This window comes from Pieris brassicae, chromosome 9, assembly GCF_905147105.1.
Source record: "Pieris brassicae chromosome 9, ilPieBrab1.1, whole genome shotgun sequence".
Lineage (NCBI taxonomy): Eukaryota > Metazoa > Arthropoda > Insecta > Lepidoptera > Pieridae > Pieris > Pieris brassicae.
In genome coordinates this window covers 15,757,145-15,782,758 of record NC_059673.1, presented here as the reverse complement: position 1 = coordinate 15,782,758, position 25,614 = coordinate 15,757,145, and the positions used below count along the sequence as shown (strand labels likewise).

General features: G+C 33.8%; 2 protein-coding genes across 9 annotated transcripts in view; one reads left to right on the top strand and one right to left on the bottom strand.

Moving 5' to 3' along the window:
* Window positions 1-16,002, bottom strand: LOC123714573. Of its 2 annotated transcripts, XM_045668891.1 has the most exons (16): window positions 15,932-16,002; window positions 14,519-15,575; window positions 14,069-14,309; window positions 13,386-13,503; window positions 12,509-12,763; window positions 11,292-11,869; window positions 10,685-10,839; window positions 8,090-8,275; window positions 7,656-7,779; window positions 6,903-7,056; window positions 4,262-4,485; window positions 3,634-3,847; window positions 2,716-2,912; window positions 1,821-1,985; window positions 1,330-1,536; window positions 1-18 (listed from the first exon to the last, which is right to left on the bottom strand). In XM_045668891.1, exons 1-16 carry the CDS (start codon window positions 15,933-15,935, stop codon window positions 7-9), a joined length of 3,891 nt encoding a protein of 1,296 aa, XP_045524847.1. In that variant the 5' UTR covers window positions 15,936-16,002; the 3' UTR covers window positions 1-6. The 2 variants fall into 2 exon arrangements, with proteins under 2 accessions (XP_045524847.1, XP_045524848.1); XM_045668892.1 differs by lacking the exons at window positions 1-18; window positions 1,330-1,536; window positions 1,821-1,985; window positions 2,716-2,912; window positions 4,262-4,485 and having other exon boundaries at window positions 3,736-3,847.
* Window positions 16,003-20,327: 4,325 nt separating this feature from the next.
* LOC123714713 (protein held out wings) overlaps window positions 20,328-25,614 on the top strand; it is a 57,482-nt gene continuing 52,195 nt past the window's right edge. For 4 of the 7 annotated variants that reach the window (XM_045669115.1, XM_045669113.1, XM_045669112.1 and 1 more), the window contains exon 1: window positions 20,329-20,630. In XM_045669115.1, coding sequence (XP_045525071.1) covers window positions 20,504-20,630 — 127 coding nt within the window. In that variant the 5' untranslated portion in view covers window positions 20,329-20,503. Of the gene's footprint in view, window positions 20,631-25,614 lie in introns of all 7 variants that reach the window. The other 3 variants (XM_045669118.1, XM_045669114.1, XM_045669117.1) reach the window with 1 other exon arrangement.

Genomic DNA, 25,614 nt, shown 5'->3' with positions numbered 1-25,614 from the left:
CTGAAATTAATAGAGAAACTATGTCCTTTCAGAAACCGTAAGGTCATTAAACATTTTTTTTGATTAGGAAATAATAGTGATCTCACTAAATATGTGAAAATTTTACATGTAAGTATTGGTACTATGTTTGTTAGGCTTAAAAACTTTAGGCTTTTTATTAAGTAACCTCTCATCGTTACAAATATGTAGAAGGAATGATGTAAATCATACGAAATCAAAGTATATACTTCTATATTAGGTTAGGTTAGGTGCCGTGTTCCAGCAGATATTAAAGGACAAGAGTGAATGGAATAAGAGCCTATGGAAGCAAATTAGCCTACGGGACGCCCAAGAAGGGCAGTCATCGCAACCCATGGACACCCATTTAGTAGTACTCTTTTTTTAAAACAGTTTCTTTTATCACGTCTTCACCGAAATGTAGATAGTATTAATCTTTTATTGAGCAACGACTTATTTGGTTCAACCTAGTACATCTAGAATTAACATTTTAATTCCCACACGATCGGAAAACAGCTCGATAAGAGCCGGCAAGCAAACTAGGTAACCTTCTTGAAATTTTAAATGTTGTCTTTTGTTAAAATAGCTTTTCCACATTAAGAAAAACACTTTTAGAACGGTTTAAAGCTATGTATTATTATTAAAAACTTATAATTATCCGTTCAAAAGGTGTTTTTCCTAATTTTAAATGTTATTGTGACATCCGCTATAGAATGGCATACGCGACTAATACGTTAATTAATCAAATTGATGTTAATTAAGGGGCAAATAATAGCTTTCACCAATCCAATACATCTTAAGTTTTGTCATTATTTTGTGTTAATCGAATTATACGGCTCTTCATACAGCTCATGATTAATACCAGCGCTTAAGACCACCTAGTGATAACTGACAAGTCATTTTGTGTTAAACACACCATGTTTTCGCTTTATATAATGAATTTGAGCATTGAACCATTCTTAAAGATTCAGAATTTTGGAATATTGTTTGTAACAATAATTGGTTGGAATACTTAGGTGATGGCACTGATCATTGTAATACATAACGGTAAGTCAGACGGTTGCAAGTTCAACCAATCAAGACATAAACGCTTAGCGATCCGTTTCTTGTCTTGATCCCGGGGTCAAATTTAATCAGTTTAGGTTTAGTATCAAAGGTTGATCCTATTTGGATCCTATGTGAACTCGCCTATCCTAAACCCTAGTCTATGCTCAAATGTTTATCAAATTTTTAAAAGACTGCCGTTGTTCACGCAAGCTTTCTAGTATTATCAGCGGTAATGGGCATCAAAGCTTTCAGACCATTACTGTAAAAATATTAGCTTTTAAATACCCGTTTTAATGCGCCAATCGATTCAGCCCAAAAAACAGCATAAAGCTTGTATATCTGAAGAATATTGGCCATTCGGAAAATGCAATGGTATAAGTGCGAATTTACGCCGTGATCTTCAGGGGTATGGCTCTCGTTATGTTTAGGAACAAATAACTTCCAACACAGATACCAAGGAAAACATGTTAAGAAGTCTATTGCAAAGGATCTCTGGAAGAAAACATAGGTTATATACATAAACAAGTTTTTTTTCTGTTAAATTTTCGCGCCAATATCACAGATCATAACAAACGTTATAGTCTGTGATATATAACAAAAAGGCTTTTGATTTATGGTATATTATTTGCGTAATCGTTTAAAAAACTATTTTAAATTGAAGTTTAGGTAATATAGATGTATTTTACCACACTACAAATGCTTGCGTCGTTTAAGTGCTTTTGTTAAGAGGATTTTTTACGCAGGTGTTACCAATCTATTGAAGATTAGTATCATACCGTTAAATAGTTCTTCGCAGTTAAGTATGGATGGTAAATAAGCTGATTCTTTGAGCCGTAATAAGCTACATGCAGCATTATATATAAGTCTACATAGCATATAGCCTCCAGTGTTATCATAATTATATTAAAACTTCCACACGTCGGAGCCATAGATACTACAATCTGAAACAAGAGGTACATAATATTAAGATAATGTCTTATAGGGTTACGCCCATTAATTATTATTCAAAGAAAGAAAATATTAAAAAGAACATGAAGAACAAAAAAAGATACGGTTGAAAAGACAACATATTTATTCAAAAACATTTTTAAAATCTTCCATTTTGTCTCACCTGTACCTAATGATTGGCTTAAATACTATATAACCCTCTGTATACCCTCTTCTAATTAATCTTAATATTCAAAAAAGTCGACAACGGGTGGACCGATTTCAAAAACATTGGAAAACTTACGAAAACAAAAGAAAAAGAACATCCAATAGAAAATATTCATGGGTTTTGTAACTGTCAAACACTGAATGTTTCTCCCGTTGATAAGTTTAACTCACCCCTTAATACACCCAAATTAAAGTACGTATTGAAAGGCTTGGACCAGATATTTCCAGAATATTCTGATAACTGATAATAAAAAAGAATTAGCATATATATCTTGCTTGTCTTATGTTTTTTTGTGTGTCTTAATAAAGAAGTGAACTTAATATTTGCTTTGTATTAATTGTATTATTTTCATAACATCGAGTCAAGTTAAGCTTATCTGTAATACGACTTTCATTAAATGTTAGGCGGTACGAAGTTCGCGGGGTAAGTTACAATGGATACTGATAGTTAATGGTTCATCGGCAGCTAATATCAAGCTTTGTAGCACATAATAATTGGAAAGTTCTAGATCTTACTGGAATCAGCAAACTAAGAAGATACGCCGTTATAACTCGTATAAATGCCCAGGTTTTTAAGAAAGTGCCATCAGGTTTGATAGCGATCGGGAGCAACAGGTATGGGGAGATGGTGTTCAGGATGTGAAATTCTTGAAACGACTTAAGATAACTTTCGTTTTTACGTTGGTAGTGTCTTTTCACGTTTATAAAGGAATCTGAAAAAGTATTAGATAAGTCAACGGCCTGCGATTGATTTTGTTTTGTTTAGTAAACCAGTGTGAAGCTGGGCACCTATTATTACACACGTACAAAATTTATAAAATGCTCTAGCGGTCCAATTACAGTAAATTAAAAAACTACTTTTATATGCAACTGTCGCGCTCCTAAACAAGACTGCTATGGTTACATTAACACAAATTACAGCGATTTTCTAATGTAACATATTGTGATTATATTATATTATTTTGTAAAAAAAGAAATTAAATACGTATGTCTGAATAAATGTTTAGGTCGAATTAATTCAAAATGGTGGCTAAAACCAATGGTTCAGGCTCTTTCTTGATAACATTTCATCATAAAAAAGAAAGTTGATATAATATACAACTATTAATCGGTCATCAAAGCCAGGACTTATTATAAACTCAGTTATTAGACTATTCATAAAATCTAAAACAGTTTTAATGCTCTTAAGAAAGTAAGAAATACTAAAGAACTTTCGGCTCTTTAAAATTGTGTTAAAGCTATGATGTCAAAAGAGATGAAAATACTATTTGAAACAGCGATTGGATTGATTTATGAATATGGTAAGGTAATGAGATTAATTTTGCCGAAATAACCGCGGCTTATGCTTTATCGTAATTATCTTGGCAACATATGCGAAGGAGCCATTTTAATAAAGCCTATGAAATGCCAAAAATGCCAATTTAAATTTCTAACCATTAAAGAAATCTTGCAATGCATTCGTAAGCAAACTCGACAAACGTTTTCCCATGAGCACATTGTAGTGTTTTAAATATGCGTCCGTATTCTGTGATTTGGCTTGTTGTTCTATGCTATGCAACTCGTCTGATGTCAGTAAACCCTCATGCTCCTTCATGTCAGGAAACAAATTCAGTGCTGAAGTATACGCGAAATGGCCTATACTAATCAACTGAAAATGTTCAATATAATCTTTAAGTTATGGTTGTAATTACATGCTGTACTTAAATTAAGTTAAAAATACAGACTAGTTTATTGGTACTTGGTACCAGGTGCGTGTTTAAAGCTCCTTAACCTCTCAATACGCGCGCGTCTTAAATATTGATTATTTCGTTAGATTAATAAAATTAAGACACATTCTTTGTGCCTCTTTCCCACACTGAGTATAAATATTTAAAAAAAAACCTTCGACGGCGAAAAATAACCCAATTGCCTATGCCTATTTGTTACATTATTTATAGAGAGAGTAAATTTAACATGACGTAACAATAATTGACGTATCTGTACCGACGTTTAATTTGTAGCAATTTAACAATATTTCTTCGTAAATTATATAAATAATTATTCATAGACAATAAATATTTACTTTGCAATGTGTCAGAGTAATTATGGTGCTAACAGCAGGCACTCCATACAAAAGCACAAGCAATCCCAAATGATTCCCGGGACCGATGACACGTTCCCTTCGCGTTTCCCTAAGTTCTTTGGACGTGACGATACAGTAGCCGCTCTCAATTATATACAACTCCCTTGTAATGGTCCCACCGTAGTACACTATCTCCCCAGGAGGTAGGATTATGTCTCTTGCGGCTGTGGGTAAAAACGTTAATTACCCTTGTATTACTAAATTGAGTCAAATATAGTAAAAATACGTTTCTAAAATATAAAGTACATAAAAAGTTTAATCTGTGCAGAATCTAGGCTTAAAATTTTGATTATTTAAAACTTATCACTAAAAAATATTGAAAAATCTTTGTTTATCCCTTCTGTAATGACGTCGTTAATGTTATTGTTCTGTGCCGCTATACAGTGTTTTCTGACATTTGTGATGAAGTTGTTTACACTAGGTACTTCAAGTAAGTGTTTACAGCATGGAAAAGATGGCATTTGATATTCATTTGGTGTAATGGCGTCATTGACAGGCGTAAAATTATAACACAATTCGAAAAAAAATATTATTAAACCGTCCGCGCTGGGGTTGATAACAACGCTTTTTACTTGCAATTTCCATATAGTTCTTTCAATAACGCCAATTGCCTTGGTATTTCGCTTTTCATATTGACGTTGAAATGACAATTGTTGTTGGAATTTACATATACCAGGGCTGGTGTTTAAAATTGTAATCAAACCATGTTCAGATAGAAATCTGGGGCACGATTGCGCTCCCACCAAGACGAGCAAAGAAAAGAGGCACGGACGTAGCATCCTTTCCTCGAAGAACATTCAGGCCATTTTCGAACCCCTATAACCTCGTTGTAGATAAAATTAGAAGCCTGCGATTGCCAAGTCAATATATTTATTTAAAACAAAAAATATATATATCGATATGGTCTGTATAAGATGTTGTTAGGTTAGCTAAGCAAGGTAATATAAATAGGTAGTATAAATTAAACGATTACGGTATTAGATGGATATCGCAACTTTTTACGGTAGAACTGCTCACGAGACTTGTGTTTTTATAATGTTTTTGATGACATAATTCATCTCCCACCTACATTGAAAAATATATCCTAATTACGCTAACGTAAATAAACTTCGTTAAACTAATAAATGCAACAGCTTACATCTTTCTTTCAACATTCGATTTTGATTCATACTGCAGCTGGTAATTAGCTATATAATTGACATAATTAGGTCGAGCGTGTAAAGCGTGTTACACCCAGGCTATTAGGGCTTATACAAATGGGTCGATTACAAACAGATTAAGAAATGCAGTCTATATCATACCAGGTTTTAGGGTACAGATTAAATAAAAGAACATCAGTATTGTTCTCAACCTAACATACATTTTATTAAAATTTCTAAATTTATAACAGCCGTGTCAAGCTAGCGAATGAAACGAAGTGAAGCGTCCGAAACACGGCTGTGCAACAATGTGCACTGTGTACTAATTTAAACTCGCTCGTGTGGTAAAGGAAAACGTGCCGAAACCGATACTGAAACTTCAGGAAGAGAGGAACTTATTAAGGGAAAAAATATCACGAAACAGATGCAATAACTGGAGGCCAAGATCTAGAGGTTGTAGCGGCACCGAGTGTTTATTTAATTTAATTAATAAGCTTAATAATATTTCATTCAGTATGAGAACTAAAAAATGTTAAGTTTTATAAATTAATACGTAATAGTAGCAATACAGTTTATTACGAATATTAATTTAAGTGTGAAAACGTTAGTTAGATATAGGTACTGTTATTACGCTAGTTTTTTAAACGATTAAGTTGTAACGCTATACGTACAATTTTCTTTTAACATGTCTATCTGCTGTCTGAACAGATATGTTTAAAAATTCAAAAAATTTAACCGTTCACCGTAAAATTGTTTACGTAAACGTTTACGTTTTGTATTAATAATAGCAATACAGTTTATTATGAATATTAATTTAAGTGTGAAAACGTTAGTTAGATATAGGTACTGTTATTACGCTAGTTTTTTTAAACGATTAAGTTGTAACGCTATACGTAAAATTTTTCTTTTAACATGTCTATCTGCTGTCTGAACAGATATGTTTAAAAATTCAAAAAATATTACCGTTCACCGTAAAATTGTATACGTAAACGTTTACGTTTTGTATTGTTTTTATTTCATTAACGTTTATGCTGAACTAGGGTTTACTTAGATTAAGTTTGATTTTATACAAAAATATTTAAGGCCATCATATCATCATCATCATTATATCATCTTCTAAAATATCATTGTTAAAATAAATAAAAAAACAGTGTAACTTATTTAGTAAAACCGTAGCAACAATTTTTATTTATTTTTTGATGTTGTTACTCTAAAACTATTGTGGAAATCTCTTGTACGAAATGTTTTTTGCCTTGTTATAAAATATTTACTTATGGCTTATGATCTTATTTTCCCTCCTTCCTTCAATTTACAACTGTCCTATTGACTAGTAAAAAAGTCCCACTTAAAGTATTATTACATTACATGATATTAAATACATAAACTTTTTTAATGCGTGTCAAATAAGCGGGCGTTTATCGCCCAGTGTTCGCCATACTTACTCTCGGTTAACGTGTGTATGTAAGCTTTATTTTTCACTTGAAAGAACTGTATTGACGTAAGTGTCTTGAACCTAGCTTGATGAAGCACTTTCTTTCGTAACTCTGCTGGTACCACTGTTTTCTTGAGCCAACTTTCGTCAGTTAATTCGACACCCTGAAAAGTTTTTATATACCTAATAAAATAAACTTTCTTTCATTTGAGTGATGAGTGAGTCTCTTTCAATTCTATGCCATAATTAATAAGATTCTCTTATTTTATGGTAGTAAGAAAATGAGTAGGCACTTTGTATAAAAAGTTAGTCACCGCCCTTGGATACTGGTAACGCCGGGGCTTGACCGGATGAGTTGCCAAACTATGAGGGATTGGAACACTATTTTTTAGAGAACTCCTAAGTCGTATCTGTTTCACAGAGGAGGTGCGCGGCAGAAAGTGACTTGAAATGGGATGTGACGCCAGCCATCAAAGTTTAAAGGTTTGAAAAAAAACTAATAACGGTAATTGTTTCACTATATTAATATGTATTACACTGCCGGTTGCTATTTCATCCAAATAAATATTTCTAGGATACACCTTCTATATAAAGCCCCGAACGTTGTCGCCGAATGATGGAAACATATACGTCCCGTCCGTGAGTACAGTTTTATAGGAATATATTTGCGCGTTCGTTTATAATTTTGAGTCAAGAAAAATCTATCTGCGTGGCATGGTCTGTGGTTGTATAATAATATTAGTACAGATACCGTTACACTTACTGAATTATATTGCCATTGTAGTTCATAGAACGACATTATTCTTGATTTTATCGCTGAATGCATATTATTTTCTTTCATAAATCTATCTATTGTTAGGATAACTTCTAGAAATGCAGTTTTGGTTCTGGAATAAAAATAATAAATGAATAATATTCATTTTTTTTTACTATTTTTTGAGTAGCGACACGACCGCTCGTTGCACCATGTTTTTTCGTGTTAATTAATGAATAAAATAAATATTATCTGTATACTCGTGTTAATTCGAAGGTCGTGCTTAATTTATCCAATCAATTTTGCGTTTTTCGACTTCGATTCTTAGGTTAAAACATAATTGATACACAGTAGTCTTAACATTGTGTGAACCATCTGCCTTCTAGCCCCATGTTCCATTTAAAGAAGGCCCTTGCCCAAATATACTGTTTGAGTACACGTACCTCGCCCAATGTGTAACAACAGCAGAAAATTCGGAAATACAATATCCGGTCAACAGGACTCCGTATAAACTTAGAAACGCAACAAATCCCATGTCCTGCTTATCGCCAGGATTAAAATCACCATAACCCACTGAAAGGAGTATTGTTGTTGCAAAATATATCGAAGTCAAGACGTGGTACTTGGTTCTGGAAATATGAATATACATAATTACTATTGCTTAGCGTTAGCCGTCTTTTGTTGACGGTCATAAAACATCGTGAAAAAACCGGCTTGTCTCAAACCCAAGAATTGACGACATGATAGATACAGAAGGCTACTTGTCTATAATAAATATACATAATTCAAGAAAATTTCTGGTTTACATATGAGCAGAATAATGATCCAATGGCGCTTCCACCTTCGGATCTTGGCCTCAGATCTGCACGTCTTATTATTTTTCTTTATGGGCAAGTAGGCGTACAAGATTTTGGTTATCATTTTAGGGTATAGACATGACATGAGAAATTTGATATGAAGAGTGGTGACCTGAAGTAGCTCAATCATGAGTTTGACAACGTAAGATCGTACAAATTTTCCGCAAAACTAAGATTTTTATAAATGTCTCAGTCGGAGTGAGACTTATGTATGTCAAAATCCAGTACAATTTTTACGCGCGGGAGTAAGACTTATCTCTGTCTCGTTTCTAAATCTTACCTTTGTATCTGTGCGGAAAGATGACCAGAGTGGCGGTTCTACAAACTATATGTTAATTCCTTTTCAAACAAAAGTAGTTATGAACCAACTCGACTTAGGGTCTTTCAGAAAAGGGCTTACCGATTCTTGAAAGGCTGGCAACGCACTGTAGAGCCTCCCGTCATTGAGAGTGTCCATGGCGGCGGTATACCTTAATATCAGATGAGCCTCCTGCCCGTTTGATCTATAATTTAGCACATCTGCGACCACAAATCCCATGTGGGTTCTCTATGACTCTTACTTTCGATAAGTACTTGTTAAATTGAAAAGTAGATCATCTCGTCTTCTAGAGCGTCAATCAAACTTATGTATGTCATAATGTATGTAGTGTGATCCAGTTCCCGCAATTAGATGGCCATTTGGTCCGTTGTGCATAAAGCCCTGGATAATTAAACCTAGCTGCTTCCAGAAGCTCAAACGTTTCTTGGACACTACGCAGGCTTCACGAAGCGACCTCACTGCTCCGAGGATTTCAGTTCAATTTTGGAATTCGCCTCCACGCATTCCAGGACTACATGGGTGACTGATTCCTCTGCGTTAAACAGCGTCCGTATAAGGGACTGTCTGGTGCGCCAAGGTAAAGGAGATGTTTATAAGAGAAACAGTGGCCCGTAATTGTCCCTGTCAGTTAAGCTTAAATCTAGTTTCAAGAGCCGTCAAAGCATTTACTATATAAAGTTCGACATATATAACAACGCTCAAGACGAAATACTGTCTTGGGATACGAAGTAGAATATGGAGCTCTGACTCCTTGTAATTACTAGCCACGTTTTAGAAACGACAATTTGATAGTTTAATGTATCAAAGTTTCCGAGACGTATTAATGCGTGGAAAGTGGATACATTACACATATTTAAAATATATTATTATCGTAATTATCGGTTCTGTTTGACACACTGATAAGACCCTAGAGGGTGAAGCCTGACGTAATATGGAAGTAATGTCTTAATTTTAAATTACAATTGATAGTTTCATGGTTCTAAGTTAGTAACAGATGACGTCTGGGCGAGATTTGAATCTTATAAAATTCAGACTAATTTAGTGAATGCTATGAAGAAAACACTTTTTAAACGGATTGAAGCTATGTATTATTATTAAAAATTTATATATTTACATAATTTTAATTTTTTTCCGACGTTTCGCGTACTTTTCAGCGTGCGACACGGTGACCACGTTTTTAATAATAATACATAGCTTCAATCCGTTTAAAAAGTGTTTTCTTAATGTATAAAAGCTATGTTAACAAAAGACAATACTAAATGCAATGAATCTAAATTATGTCGATAATGTATCCAAACCGTAAATATACCCAAAAAATCTATAACTTATAATCAAAGTTATTCTACAATTGCAGTTATCTGTATTTCAGTATTGTAAGGTGAATCTAAAAACATAGTACCCGTATCTAAATAATAATTTAAGCTTGTCATATGAATATCGAATTGTTCTTCGAATCCGAATTCCGAATCGAAATCCGAATTCGATCCAAGAACGTATATCAATAAGGTTCAGAAACGAGACTAATTGTTTTATATCGGATGGAGGAGGCAAATTAACCTACGGGACGCCCAAACAAGGCAGTCATCTCAGCCCATGGACATCCATTTTACTGGGTGCGTCAGCCAGAGGAGAAGTATGTTCTTTTTTGAAACAATTGGAGGTCGTATCTCCCAACCGGCTTTCCCAAGGCTTGTGAAGCGGCCCGTGGAACACGCCTCGCCAACTATGACCTCCGTATGCCAAAATCTATTTTGACGTTTCACACTTAGCTACATACAATTACAAGTTACATACAATCTTCTATAATTCTTAGTTTCAAAGACAGACTTATTTACATAGTAGCGATATGTAAAATTTCTAACTTTGTAGACATCACACCATGCCTTTGATCTTCACGAATCAAAGCTCTCGCAAACCACGAATGTTGCGAACATCTATTCACAAAGCAAGATTCCATATACAATATAACTCCTGACCAATAGCATAGCAATCCGATGTATACACAATATTTTGAAATCTGAAATCAAACAATAATATTTACAATTCGTGTTTATTTTTAAACATCTTAGATATTATAACTATTTGCTTTCAATATTTAATGGTAGTGTTTTCAGATAACCTTAAAGAATTAAATAAAAACTTTGTTTTTTATCAGTCTCGTTATTTTCGTATCTTCAACTATACGTAAGTAATCAAGTAGTCGTGCGTTCGAATCCTGGCTTTGCACTTATAAATGTATATTTACTATCTATGAAATATTTCTTATTCATACACTGAAGAACAACATCGTAAGTATAAGACGTGTAAGACCTAAAATACGGCGGCCTTTCAATCACATAGTGACTTACCTGCCTATAGAGAGAAAATTCAATTGTGTAAAGTAAAAAACCATTTATTATGACAGTGTAAGACTCAAAATTTAAAGTTAAAATGATAATTTTATTATTATTAATAACTGTATAAACCTACCTTCACAATGATTGTATTTGACATAACTTTCTTCTCCAACTCTTCAAAGAAACTAGATATTCTCCAGACCAGACAGAGCTTCACACCTTTACACAAATAAAAGAGATGGTTTCTATACGTATCCAAATAGTCCACATTCGTATGAATTGTCACAATATACTCAAAAGGTATCAGCGACACCAAATCCATATAAAATCCAAGTGTATTCATACGGTAATTTAATATTCCGGTAAAGTTTTTGATATATTTTTTCTTCGTCTTCACGGCGGTCACGATTGACATGATTACATTTAACATCAACGATATCGTTATACATATTTCGGTATAAAAAAACATGCCGCCCGGAAATTCTCTTTTAAATCCAATATAATACGGATAGACTATGCATATATAGAACACTATAAAAAGCATAAATAGCTGCCAGTATTTCACCAAATGGCAAGTGGACTCTAGAATCCAAGGAAAGTTTCCGCTAACGCAAGTGAATACTTTGGATCGCTTCTTGATATGTTCGGATAGTATGTAGAGATCTAAGCAGCTCTCGTCCAGGTCATCCGTGCCTTTATCATCTGTAAAACCTGTAAGATAATGCATTTAATATGGTTTTTTTATAGTTCAGGGTGCAATTGAGCCTCCGCGGCTGATGTTAAGTGACACATTCCTTGGACACTCAATGCATTTTCGGAGTTTTGACATTGGTAATTTGACAGTTGAAATTGGTACTCCTTTTTAAGGAAATTTTAATTAGAGAATTAACTGATTATAAATTATACAATTAATTGTATCTGATACGCTATTTCGTACACGGCCTGCATGGCTTACATGAAGATCTTGAATATATGATTCTCGACGATTCTCTATTTGGCTTAAAATCTCATCTTATCAATTAAATAGAGGAATAAGTCTCGTATCGGGGGGATTATTGCTTTCATAGTACTGCAGGAAGGTGCCACCAATCTAAGCTGTGACTGCCAAAAGGCTAGGCTAAGGTTGAGAAATTTGTATATTCTTGTCGGAATAACTTAAGCGCGTAGGAGGGGTACGGAGTATGATGTCATCGCAGTGATTTGTAGCCGAAGATTGTAGGTGTCGCTACAGTACTTACCCGATATAAAATAATTCACTCAGTTTTAGTAAAACGATATACGGAGTTCCGCATAACAAGATTGAGCTTGATATATTTAAACGTTTCATAAGTTTAAATTAATTAGTATTACCTTGGAGAAACCTTAGTTTATCTTTCAAGCGTTTTATACTACTTTTCTTTTGATCTCTCGATGCGTATATATTTAATGTCAGAGGTGGTTTCGATTGCTGTTTCATTTTCCTTTTGTGGCTTCTTTCAATTCTTTCCAACATTTCACTCCTTATTTGTACGCTTATATCGGGGTAGGTGATCATTAGTTTGATGAAATCGGTGTGATTGAGGATCTGACATTCAACATAGGTCGCCGCTTTAACGGTACATCTTGCTAAAATATAGTCACGATATTGGTACTTATATATGTCAAATCGAATACGTTTTTACCAAACGGCAGAGTTTGACACACATAGCACAAAGACTCGACTGTGAATTTGAGGGTTAGAACCGTTTACACCCATATTAAATGCATTATTAATTTACTTATTTATTAATAGTTCGTTGCAATAAAAATAAAAGAAACACAAATAATACAATATATAAAATTACAAGGAATGCAACGGGGGGCGTTATCGCTAATAAGCGATCTCTTCCAGGCAACCCATTAACATTAACTATGATTACAATTGCCATATTGCTAGTTTGAAAACTAAGTATGTTTGTGTATGATTTGTAGCTACCTTTTCACTTTAGTAGTACCAGAAATTTGGAGAAGTTAATGTTTAAAAAATCACATAACAAATAAATAGTTATATTAAATATTCAAATATAATACTAAATATCGACCAATAAGAAACATAACTAACAAATATATATATATATAACATTTACCCTTGAAAGCCTTATACCGTATATTAAGAATTGTATTATATCATACGCAACAAAAAAGATATATAACTTATAGTTATTAATAGGTATATGTTTTGCTATTAATAAAGTATGATTAGGTGTACCTGGTATATTAAACACCAAAGATATTTCTCCAATACATGTTCCTTTACCAAACGAAATCATAGGACTTTCATCATCCTCATCTGACAGTAGTTCGAGTACCCCATTTGTTATACAAATCTGAAAGAAAAATGGTTCGAAAATACTGCGCATACATAACTTCATTGAACCTGACGACGTCGAAAAAGACCCTTAGATATCCCTAAATCGTACCCCAGTATTTTAAAACTTGACTTTTTAAGTAGGTATAATTTATCTTTCCATAGTTATTTCAAAGTACACAGTTTTGTCACATTTATAAGCAAACTCATATGAGAGTGATACGGACAAATCATTCGACAGCACATTGCAAATATGTATTTATAAATTTCATAATTATAATCTACACTTATAAATAATTCTACAAAACTTTTTTATAATTATGATAGTGTCGCTTACATTAGATTGGCAAATTATCATGAAACAGACACATAAATCTAAGGACAAACCTAAAAAGGTTGTAGGTCCACTGATTTATAATTTTTATTTTATACCTAAACAGCAAAAGGAGAAATATAGTAATATGCCAATCTTAACGTCCGTGATTGTGGCATCGAAACCCGGCACTGGCTGACTTTTTGTGACTGTGGCTACGCGATGCTCATTGGGGAAGTTATGGAATTTAATTGAAAAATACCACATTTACCATGAAACTTTTGTTTTGGTTGTGATTGTAAACAATATCGCCAGGCAGGTAGAATTGATGACACATCGCTAATGAAAGCCTTCTTAGGAAAGGGTCTGGCAGTTGCCTGAATACCAGAGAGCTATACAAAGGTACTGCATTCAGGTCGTAACATATTTCCATCAACAAAGGCGCTGGCAGTAGCTTTATAAGCTTTGGCTTAAACACGCCAGACTTTTGGTACCAAAGATCCTCGTAGTATCTGTCAAGGGAATATTGATTGATTAGAATTTTATTACCATAGTTATAATTGTATTACTTTTTCTCTGGCGCCCTTCAAGTTTTCATAATTTCAGCTTCCGTATTTTTTCATAAATACAAGCAACAAGATTGTCACAGAAATTTTCAAAACCTTATAAAGACAACAATATAAATGATCTACCCTAATCTACTGTTTATGTGTTATAATACCTGAGAACACGTTTTGTTGTATCCTCGTCCATATGTATCAATGACAGATGGTTCTGAATTCTCTTCAATTTGCGTACATATTTGGCTCGTCTCGTTGTGATAGTAATAAATTGTGAAGTTAATGAACCGACAAAGACTATTGTTGTAATGAAGAAGCCTAATAAAATTGCGAGCGTCGCTATTATTCTTTCTAACGTTGACACCGGATAAAGATCTCCCAGAGAATTGGTTGTTAAGATCATCACAGACCAGTAGGCACAGACAAAATGCCAATCTAGGACAGTTTCAGTCGGTAAGTAAATTGCCCCAATTGACCAGGAGGTACGAATTTTATGAACGTCAAATGATCTATATGAAAATAGATACCACACACAAGTATACGTATGTACGGAGAGCAGAAATAGAATTAAATATTGGGCCAAAAATGTAGTCCATTGATTAGTTCCTGCTTGGGAAGATTTGTTATAGGAATATTCTATTATTCTGTAAGCCCTAACGGTTGCAATGATTGGAGAAATAGCATGAATATCCATAAATACTTCTATTCTGAGAAAATACAGAAACGGATATGGCATTGCCAAAATGATATCAAAGATGACTCGCTCAGTACAAGGCTCGACAATGTTCAATGTTTTACGCCACTGCCGGAAGAATTTCAAGCCAAACAGAACACTGACATCAATCATAAAAATTATGTTAAAGCAAATAAGCATAACGACAACCCACAAAGGTCTTTGTTCTACGTGAAAAAAGGTGTAAAGACATGTATCAAACATGTAGGATGTGAATATTACTGACAAAATAAAAACATTCCATATTGGATTAGAATAAATAAGTAAGAAATAACGCAATCGATTTGTGGTGATGTCAGATTTAGGCTCTTGTAGTATCGCGTATCTTTTTTGTCGTTTCTGTTCGTCCACTTCTATTATAATATTTTGTGAGACATCTTCCGAGTAACGTCCGCTGGCGAGCGGGTTTATTAAGATGCATTGCTTGTCTTTACCTCGTCTGTATTTATAAATGTCCAGACTTGATCCATCCATATAAGAATTATCTAACGAGAAAGGTATATGTTATATAGTCTACATACTTACACACGTTCTACAATGAGATACACATATGGTATTTAGTGTCTTGAATTCTTTTATCAATTTAACTTACTTAACATAAAAAATCAACATTTTCTAATGTAAAAACATGGTAAATAAATACTACCGTACACATAGCCTTCCATTAAATATGAAATTAATAATTATTCATCCAAATATCGGCGCAGCGATTATATTTTAAAAGCAAAAGTGAACCTATTAAAATTTGCAACTCAATAAAACTTTATATTAAAAGAAAGCAAAGAATTCAAAGGATTATAGACCTTTAAAAATAATTTAAATGTTTAAAAGATAAACTTACCCATTTTTTACTGCATGTTTTCAACTAAGCCTATGTAAATCTTGTTGCGTAAGAATTACCATCTTTGACGCTTGCGGTGGGCTTAATGAAGGGCTATAAATCAAGGTGGTTACGACACCCTAGAATTTAAATAATACTAGTAGGCATAATATTCAATTAACATTATTAAAATCATTAGCATTTATGCATTTTACATTCAACGACAAAAACACATTACTGTGTCTGCTTGAAGAGAAATAAGTGATTACCGACCAGAATATTTCATTAACATCACCTTAATGGCTGGAAGTCTTCCACGGTCCATGCACAATGTATGTTGGCTATGGCTGTAGAATCGACTCCCGGTGGGGCGGGTCTTTCCCGAGAAATACGACCTCCAACTCTTCAAAATTCGAGTGTACTCCCTCAAACGCCGGCAACGCACCCACAAAATGCTGCGATGACTGCCCTTTTTCGCGTCTCGCAGGCTCGTTTGCCCCCCTATTATTTCATTTTAAAAAATTCTACCATTCTTTAATATTTTTTTAAGGCGCTACGCTACGTTACGGTACGCTTTCGTGTTTTCCAACCACATTTAGATAACCTATGTACCCTATGTACTTTTTAAGTTTAAATGTATGGTATGACGTCATATTATATACATGGTTCTGTGCTAGGCGGGCACCGGAAATAAAAGTAGGCAAAATGCACACGACACTTAAACCCACGTAAGAATATATTATATATCACAAAATGAAACAATCCATATTTGACTTGCGTCTCACATCATACAAACTTGGTTCTATAATATGGTATATATTCATGTAGAGATTTATGTAATAAAGTCCATTTTATATTTCTAACTAGTCTGTCAGTCAGGCTAAATTTTGTATGATTTGGGTGGTATTATAATTATTTCAGATGAGAAAGACATAACTAAGTTGTCTATAAATCGGTCCAGTGTTTCACAAAATATATGTGTGTTACATATATGTTGTGTGATTTGGGTGGTATTATAATTATTTCAGATTAGAAAGACATAACTAAGTTGTCTATAAATCGGTCCAGTGTTTCACAAAATATATGTGTGTTACATATATTTTGTGTGATTTGGGTGGTATTATAATTATTTCAGATGAGAAAGACATAACTAAGTTGTCTATAAATCGGTCCAGTGTTTCACAAAATATATGTGTGTTACATATATTTTGTGTGATTTGGGTGGTATTATTATTATTTCAGATTAGAAAGACATAACTAAGTTGTCTATAAATCTGTCCAGTGTTTCACAAAATATATGTAACACATTGGATAATAGTATTACAGATAATAGTCCTTTAAAATTATCATATTCCTTTAAATGGCGCGACAAGTAATCTGTCCATGTGTCACTGCATGGTAACGGGATTTCTCTCACTTTTATGAGCTAACCTAGGCATTTTTCATTGTGTGAGAGTTTTTAATGTCTTAATTAGGACTAAGTGCGTTTGCGCAGAGGCAATAAACATGTCCGATACCAGTTAAATGATTTTATGACAACATTTTTCACTCCTAAATTCTGCATTTCCATAAACAGACGATCATTATGCGACCTCGCACCACCTACGGCAACCCGCTCTTAACTAATTATACCTAGCGTTTGAAAACTTGATACGACGAAGATGGCAATACCGTATTGCCATCATTAAAACAGTTTTACTAAGAATTAAACTTTCACTAAAGTAAAACCTTTAATTAGTAGCCTTCGCTTCAATATGTCTAGATTTTCCTCATTGTAGGCATTAGTTACTTCCTTTAGTTTTTCTAAACGGAAATATTAATACAAAACATTATTTTGTGTACATTGTTCATCACAACTCTTTAGTGATAGAGCCGTAAAGCTCGTCTTATCAAGTGTATCAAAAGTAGGCCTTTTTGTCTTTCTCACTGCCAAAAAACGAAGGCCGACAACGCACTCGCCAGCCCTCTGTAATTGACAATGTCCATAGGCGATGACGGTATCACTTAACATAAGCTGAGGTTCCATCCTGTTGTCCCCCTTTTCTATAAAAAAAGAAAAGCAGAGCGTGTATAAAAAACTTAGGTAAAAACCTATGCATAAACAAAAAATATAATACTTAAGACTGGTAAGACGGACACTTTTCAAAAATATTAAGTGGACTGTTAACTGTTTTTAAACGATTACAAAAATGTGAATTCATTTGTTTTTACTATCCGTCACTGGCAACACTTCGCTGGTACGCTCACAAGACCTATCACCTACCTGTGAAGAATTAAATTGAAGGATACATGCTTGTCTCAAGACCCAACGAACTCACAATGAAATTCCCATATTTACACACAAGACGTGGGAGCTGTACCCAATTGAGTAAATAGATAAATTCCATATCTGTTCGGTACTGAAATCGTTTGAGAAATTGACGAAATTCGTTTTTAACCAGCCAGCAGACTGTATCAATTAAATTCACCCAAGTTGGATACGTTTTATCAATTTCGTTAAACGGATAAATGGATAATTGACCCCTATATGTTCATGGATCTATTGAATTAGAGACGACGTAAGAATTTCCACGCTCTACAAGGCCCTTATCTAATGATAAGCCTAATTTAAAGGAGCTATGAAGGGTTATGAGAAACACTAAGTACATACAAATTCATATATTCAAATATTATAGCAAATATATAGGCGTTTATGCGTTAACAATTGAACAATTATTGGAAATCAGTTGAAAATGCAATTCGAACGAAGGCCTTTAAAGTTGAATTTACATCAGCGAAGATGACTCCGCTGACCAGTAAACAAATGACGTCCTTATTTTGGCAGACAATTAGTCATTTTACTATCTCTCTCCTAAGTTATAACTTAATTAGGCGTGAGTTGCCTTAATGGTTTCAGCGTGTGACACTCATCCCTAGTAGATGAGATCCTGGGGATCTCTGTGCAGCTCTTTACATACATTACATTTACATAGACCATGTACAAATCGATACGTACGATCAAGGAAAATATTGTGAGTTTACCGGCATGATTTAGACCCAAAAAGTCGGCGGCGTGTGTCAGACACGAGGCTGATCACCTACTTGTCTATTAAGAAAAATAAATGATCACGTGACGGATACAGAAATCTGAGACCCAGAAGTAAATCGAGAAGGTTGTAGCGTCATTTGTTTTTCTAAATATCTTATTCAAAATATAGAAGTTTTTCAACTAAATCAATTTCTCTTCAACTAAATCTCTTTTTGTGATTGTGGTTACGCTTTAATGAAAAGAGACAGGTGAGTACTAAAGTTAAAGGGCTGTGTTTTAAAGGTATTTTGACTTTTTTTCTCTTTCCATTGTATCACAAACTGTGTAATTCCGTTCATATTGCTCTGCGCAGCCTTGTGCCAACTGAACGACAGTTTCGTGATTATATACATTATACCTAAAATCCACGTATACATACAACTTACGTTTCATGAATTCTAAAAGAACAATGTCTGGGGTTACATTAGCCTCAATAAACCCACGGAGTATTGGCTGGTTTGGCCCTCTTCTGGTCGTATAATAAAATGATATGCATATTATTAAAGCTACTAAAAGGACCCACACTAAGAGTAGGTAAAGTCCAGTTCACGGAACTTTCTTGTCCTTAAATCAGGCAACAAAATAAGTGGGAATTACATTTTGAACCTGAGGGAGCAACTTGAATTATCTACATTAATGTGTGACTCTGTGTGCCGATGGGCTAATTTAAATCAATTAATCTTCAACTCGTTACTTAATTAAATTATTACAAAACTACGTCTAACCTAAACTTTATCCACGTTAGTACCATACTTATCTAAAAGTAATTTTACAAAGGTTGAGTATTGAGTGTGGGAAGCATCTATTAAGTCCTGGTTCGACAGACCTTTGATTCAAGGCAAGGCCAATCAATCGTTTGCTAATTAGTGTAATCCGCTGACCACGTAGTGATGCAGTACAAACATTGTATGATCAAACAGGTAGCCAAGGAAATAGCTAGCAATATTTTCTTAATTACAAATAAATCTAGTTTGCATAATTATTATAATTTACAGTATCTCAATACGTATTCCTACATTACTAACTTTGCCGTTTTACATCGACGTCGATCGTCGATTTTTTCATCATTTATAATGGAATACTGTTAACCACATGCTAGAGTCACAGATTTAATTTGTCATTTGTTTTATGACCGGTTAATGTAGTTGAAACTAGGTTAACTAGATGGCGCACATATGCAGTCATCATAACGTGCCAGAACGAGAGAGCTCGCGAACCATGCGAGATAGAGCGAGACCACTATATGTTATTTATACGCCTACGCTGTAGATAGAAGCCGCACGCGCACAAAAAAATGTATTCAACAACAGCGCAGGCGCAGCTATATTCACCCACAACTTCACTTCGGTTAACTCCGTCAATCGTCATTTAGTGGTGATCAAAACGTCGATGTGTGTGGTAGTGAAGTTAACTTTTCTAACATAACATTTCACAAAATAACACTAATCTACTACTAAAGTACAATAACGTATTGACGGTGATAATAGAAACATTCAACGTGTCTAGTTTTCTGAATAGTATTCAAAATGTGTGATAATACCAATCCTTCAACGCAAAGTATAGCGGACTACTTGGCACAGTTGCTCAAAGACAGGAAGCAACTCGCTGCGTTCCCTAATGTTTTCATGCACATGGAGCGACTTTTAGATGAAGGTAAGTCTTGATCATAGATAAGCAACCGCGGGGCTAATGAGTTAATGACCTCCCAAAACATGTTGAATCTAGTACGGTGTGATTTAGTCATCCGTTCGATAAATTAAATGCACACGATATTAAGTTTATTTTTGTCTTCGCTCCGCCGAGTTATGGTCCAGTGAGTTTTGTAATGCGATCCTCATCTCAAAGAGTGAAGTATAGCAGAACGTCTCTGGATAAGTTGCGGTCAGACAGCGCTGATGTTGAAACATTCAACTTATCGATTTAGTTATGAAATGTTTAGTTGATTCTAATTAGGAGTGAATGTCTCGAAATGAGGGCGCGTAAAGAGAAGGATCGCGTGTCCTGTGGGGATAACCTGTTCGTAGGGCCGAGGTACATTCCGCGTAAGTTAATGGAATGTCGCCACATCGCGTAGGTACCGTAGGCGCCGTTTTCAGCCATACGAGATTTGTAAGCAACTCAAGCGCACGGTTTTGACCGCTATCACCTCGGTATTCGATTTGTTACTGGTTGGAATCGCACGGTGGGTTTCTAACACCGCCTACTGATTTGTAGTTACCGACAGTTCTTGTTAAGTCTTTGAAAATAGAATGCCAGTTTTGAGTTTCGTTTTCAATAATTTAGTAATATTAAGGAAGTAATGCGAGTAATATTGTTATCATTACATGTATTTAAACACCCGTTGATAAGGAAAACAGTAGTTATAGTTATAGCTTATGTATGGTATATGTATATTCGTTGTTAGGTTAACAGGTACATATCATTATTATATCATCATATATATGATTTTCATGTTGGATATTGTATTAATTAAACAAAATACAATATGTTAAGAAAAATAATATTTCTTAATATGTACTTATATTTGGTTTATACCTATTTAAGATATAAGATTTTTCCAATTGGATTTTTGGCAGAAATTATTACTATTGTTTTTAAAAAAGGCAATTATTCATTCTGTGATAAGTCTCATTATTATTTCTATTGTTACAAGGTTCCATTGATGGAAAAACACGTGATTACCGCTAATAGCTAAATTAAGTTGGAATTATTTAAACGATCATCATTGCCTAACACAAAATGACAATTCTAATAAGCATATGCCATTAAATGTCTGACTGGTGCTTACAATGGGTAGTTCTGTCCTGTAAAGCCACAGAACAAAAAACAGAAGAAATACAGTTTTTTTTTAAACGGTTTTTCATGTTTGACAATTAGCATGTTGATAAACCAAATTAAGTGTGCGCAAAATAATAACTAATCTAAAATATTTTTAGTTTTCTTTTTTGGATAAATTTTTATATGCTACCCGAAGCAAAATTTTAATACTCAGTAAATCTACTGTAATCACAATCAGCATTGAAGCACTGGCCATTCTAAAATCATGAAGTCATGTCACGTCTCACCAGTAAGGCATGACAGTTGACACCTCCATAGAACATGTCATAATATCGTAACAATTCACACTGCTTTGGGACTGAAGGCCTGTGAATGTATTTTTTCTTTACAATCGACTTGTTTACTATATATGTAACGTCTTTATAGATTGAAAATTCCTAATTATCATTGAATTTTGTCGAAAACTTGTTTTTGACTCTTTGAAGTATTAATATTTGATATATATATATAGAGGCTGTAATAGGAATTTTAATTAATTTTCTACTATTGATCTATTTGCTAACTGTTTTCAAAATAATTAGTATAATTGAATAGTTATTTACGGGATATAGGTATTTCAATAAGAAGCTATTTTACCTTAGAACTAAAAGGCCTTATTTAATCTTACAGAAACTTATATTCTTCTTCTAAAAAAAATCAAAGCATACGCGGTCTGCCAAAGTACACAGTTTTAGCAAAATATTTGTTATTACCCAAGTGTTCTGAATAGTTTCGGACTGTTTTGCCATAATGATGTCATAAAATTGATATAATGTCGCGAGCAACTCTCACACTTGTTATATTTACTCGTATTTAAATAAGCCACTTGTGGAACATGCCAGTAGCACGAAGCTAAAATCATTTTGTACGCATGTTTCAGTGGTACAAATAGTCAACTATTTATATTGTAAAACGTTTAATATTCATTGCCGTGTAAATTGCGTCATGATCTATATTGGGCCTGACTATATTTGGACTTCTTTCTTATTTGATTTGCGTTACTGAGGATCAAGTTAGTGTTGGAAAAGTTCCTCCATTTTGCTCTTGCTTATGGAATGCGCACGAAAGCAGACACTTGGTCGGTCCAGCGACTACGGGTCCGTTTTTGCTTTGTGATTTACTTGGAGGTTTTCGTTTTCATTTGGGACTTCCATGTGCCTTCAAAAACACAATGTTTAGGAAATCGAGCAGTGTTAGTGTCATCAGCGTGCGACTCTCATCTCGATCCCCGGCTGAACCAATGAATTTTCTTTCTATGTGCGCATTTAACATTTTCTAATGATGAAGGAAAACATCGTGAGGCAACCGGCTTGCCTTAGACCCAAACAGGCGTTTGTCAGGCACAGCTGAATCAAATAACTAAGTACCTACTTGGTTATTAAATTGACATGTGATACAGATACAGAAATTGTATCATAATAAAAACTGTTTTTTTATTTATTATGAAAGTGGTTAATCCGTACAAAGTTAATAACAAATTTGTTATGATTAACACTGTTTTTTTTTCGTTACCATTTTTTTCACGTCTTGCAAGAATGTCGATATTTCCAAAATTATTGCATACTTCGTGATTAAATGCACCAGAACGTGACGCCTACGCGATGGTTGGAAACAATAAAAATTTCGTAACATCGCCTTCATGAGTCTCTCATTTTATTGTAATTGCGTTAAATTTGCCTGGACATATGCAAGTATACTTGTCATTTACATAACACGAGTTGTTTAACATTTGCCTTTTTAAGGCTTCAAGTCTCATTTTGATAAGTTTGTGATATGGCTGAGTCACAGGCTTATTGCGAAATTATACTTTTATTATCTTGATTAACATGTTAATATATCGGAATTATTAGTAAGTATACGTAAATTGTAATTTGATTATTATTATTAAGCAAATAAAGACATAAAAATTAATATGGATGGAGTTAATTAAGAGATTTAATAATGTATTAAACACAAATTATTAATAAGGAAGAACACTATGTCTTAACACTAATGGTGAGCTCTAGAAACGCGAGATTTTTTAACACACGCACTACTCAACTTTCCATTTAATATCCAAAAATTAAATAAAAATCTTGAACCTTTTCACCATTATTAAGAGCATTAACGTCTTGAAAGTATTTGTTTGTTATGTTTAATAAATAAGTTATATTAATACACAAAACACTATACATCTACTGTGGTTATATTTTGAAACTTTGCCAAATGTAAAACCGTCTGCTCCGTTTGCGGTGACTTATGGAGTATCCACGGAATGGATAAATAAGAGGGAAGGAAATTTGTTCCTTGAATCACACAGCACACTAGCTGTATACATGGTGTTAATTCATTTATAACATAGTGTTATAAAGCCTACACATGCTGTACCCTATTTTTTTATTGATCCGATTTTTTTATAATGTGTTAAAGACCAATATATCGGATTCCAAATGATCAAAACAATAATTTTTATTCATAATTATTAATTTACCCATATGTCGCGTGTTGAAAAACGACTGGAGCAGCCTTGGCTTCCACACTTCCACGCTGTATCTAGGACTACCCAACACTAGCAATTATTCAATTTAAATCATGATTAGTGCAAACTAAGCAATGTCTTGTTTGGTTGTAACCACTAGAGTCAAGAAGATTTATAGTGCTTAGCAATTCAAAAGTATATAGAATTCAATACTTAAAATGTTAAACGGCAAAAGCATTTTGCTATACAAGTGCATGGTGTTGAATCTTTTTGTAGTTATATTATTAAAAACTAAGGTAAAAGGTTTTCTAGGTAATTAAACAATTGACAATCTAGAACAGTGTTAAACATATTTATGCTTATTTGTTTACACTCTATGTATCAATAGGTTGATACAAAAACAATAACTGTCGTAAAATAACAATCTTTGAACAATGTAAACACAAATCAATCATTCAAAACAGTTTACATGATAAAATATGACATAGATTGTCCAATTTAGATAATACATCAATGGACAATATACTTGATATTAGCAAAAGTGAGCATACCAGATTTACTGATAATTTTTATCATTACACGCACTTGGCTACAGATTAAGCACTGATAACGGTTAGTACTGAGTTTAATAGCCTTTTTACATGTTCATCAGCAAAGATTACTTCACTATTTCATAAGCTAAGTATCGATAAGTCGATTGTGTAATACCTTGCTATTTAAAATTAAGCCAGGCTCATTGAAATGATTGTAATTATCTGTTGACGTGTAGGCGCCTAAACCCTGGCGTAAAAGCAACTTTGCTGGTTTATTATAAGGTTGTTTTGTTAGATGTTAGCGCCCACAACGATGACCAAATGAGGGTAGTCGTGGGCAGCGTGGAGGTGTGGAAGCCAAGGCTGTTCCAGTCGTTTTTCAACACGTGACATGTGGGTAGAGAAATAATTATGAATAAAACTTATTGTTTTGATGTCCTAGAATCTGGTATCGTAATTTTCAAAAGCGTACTTTATTAATTTTATAACAAACAATGTCAAATTGCATCAATGATAAACAAATTAGATTTGTTGATGAGAATTATTCTATTTAATAGAAAGTCTGTTAAATCGTTTGGTTCACAATTATATTCAAAACGTATAGCGACTTTAGTCAGTCGACGGTTTCTGATCCTTGATCTAGATTAAATCTGATATTTCATAATAAAAACACATGCCTTTAGTTTAATGTATAATGTTTTGATTCGAGTTTTTGCACCCGAAGAAATTATTTATTTTATTATACATGCTAAAATACAAATACTTTTTATTGAGAACATTTTCTAGCTATTCATTATCATCTCGACCTCGATAAGGCTGCTCTGTATCA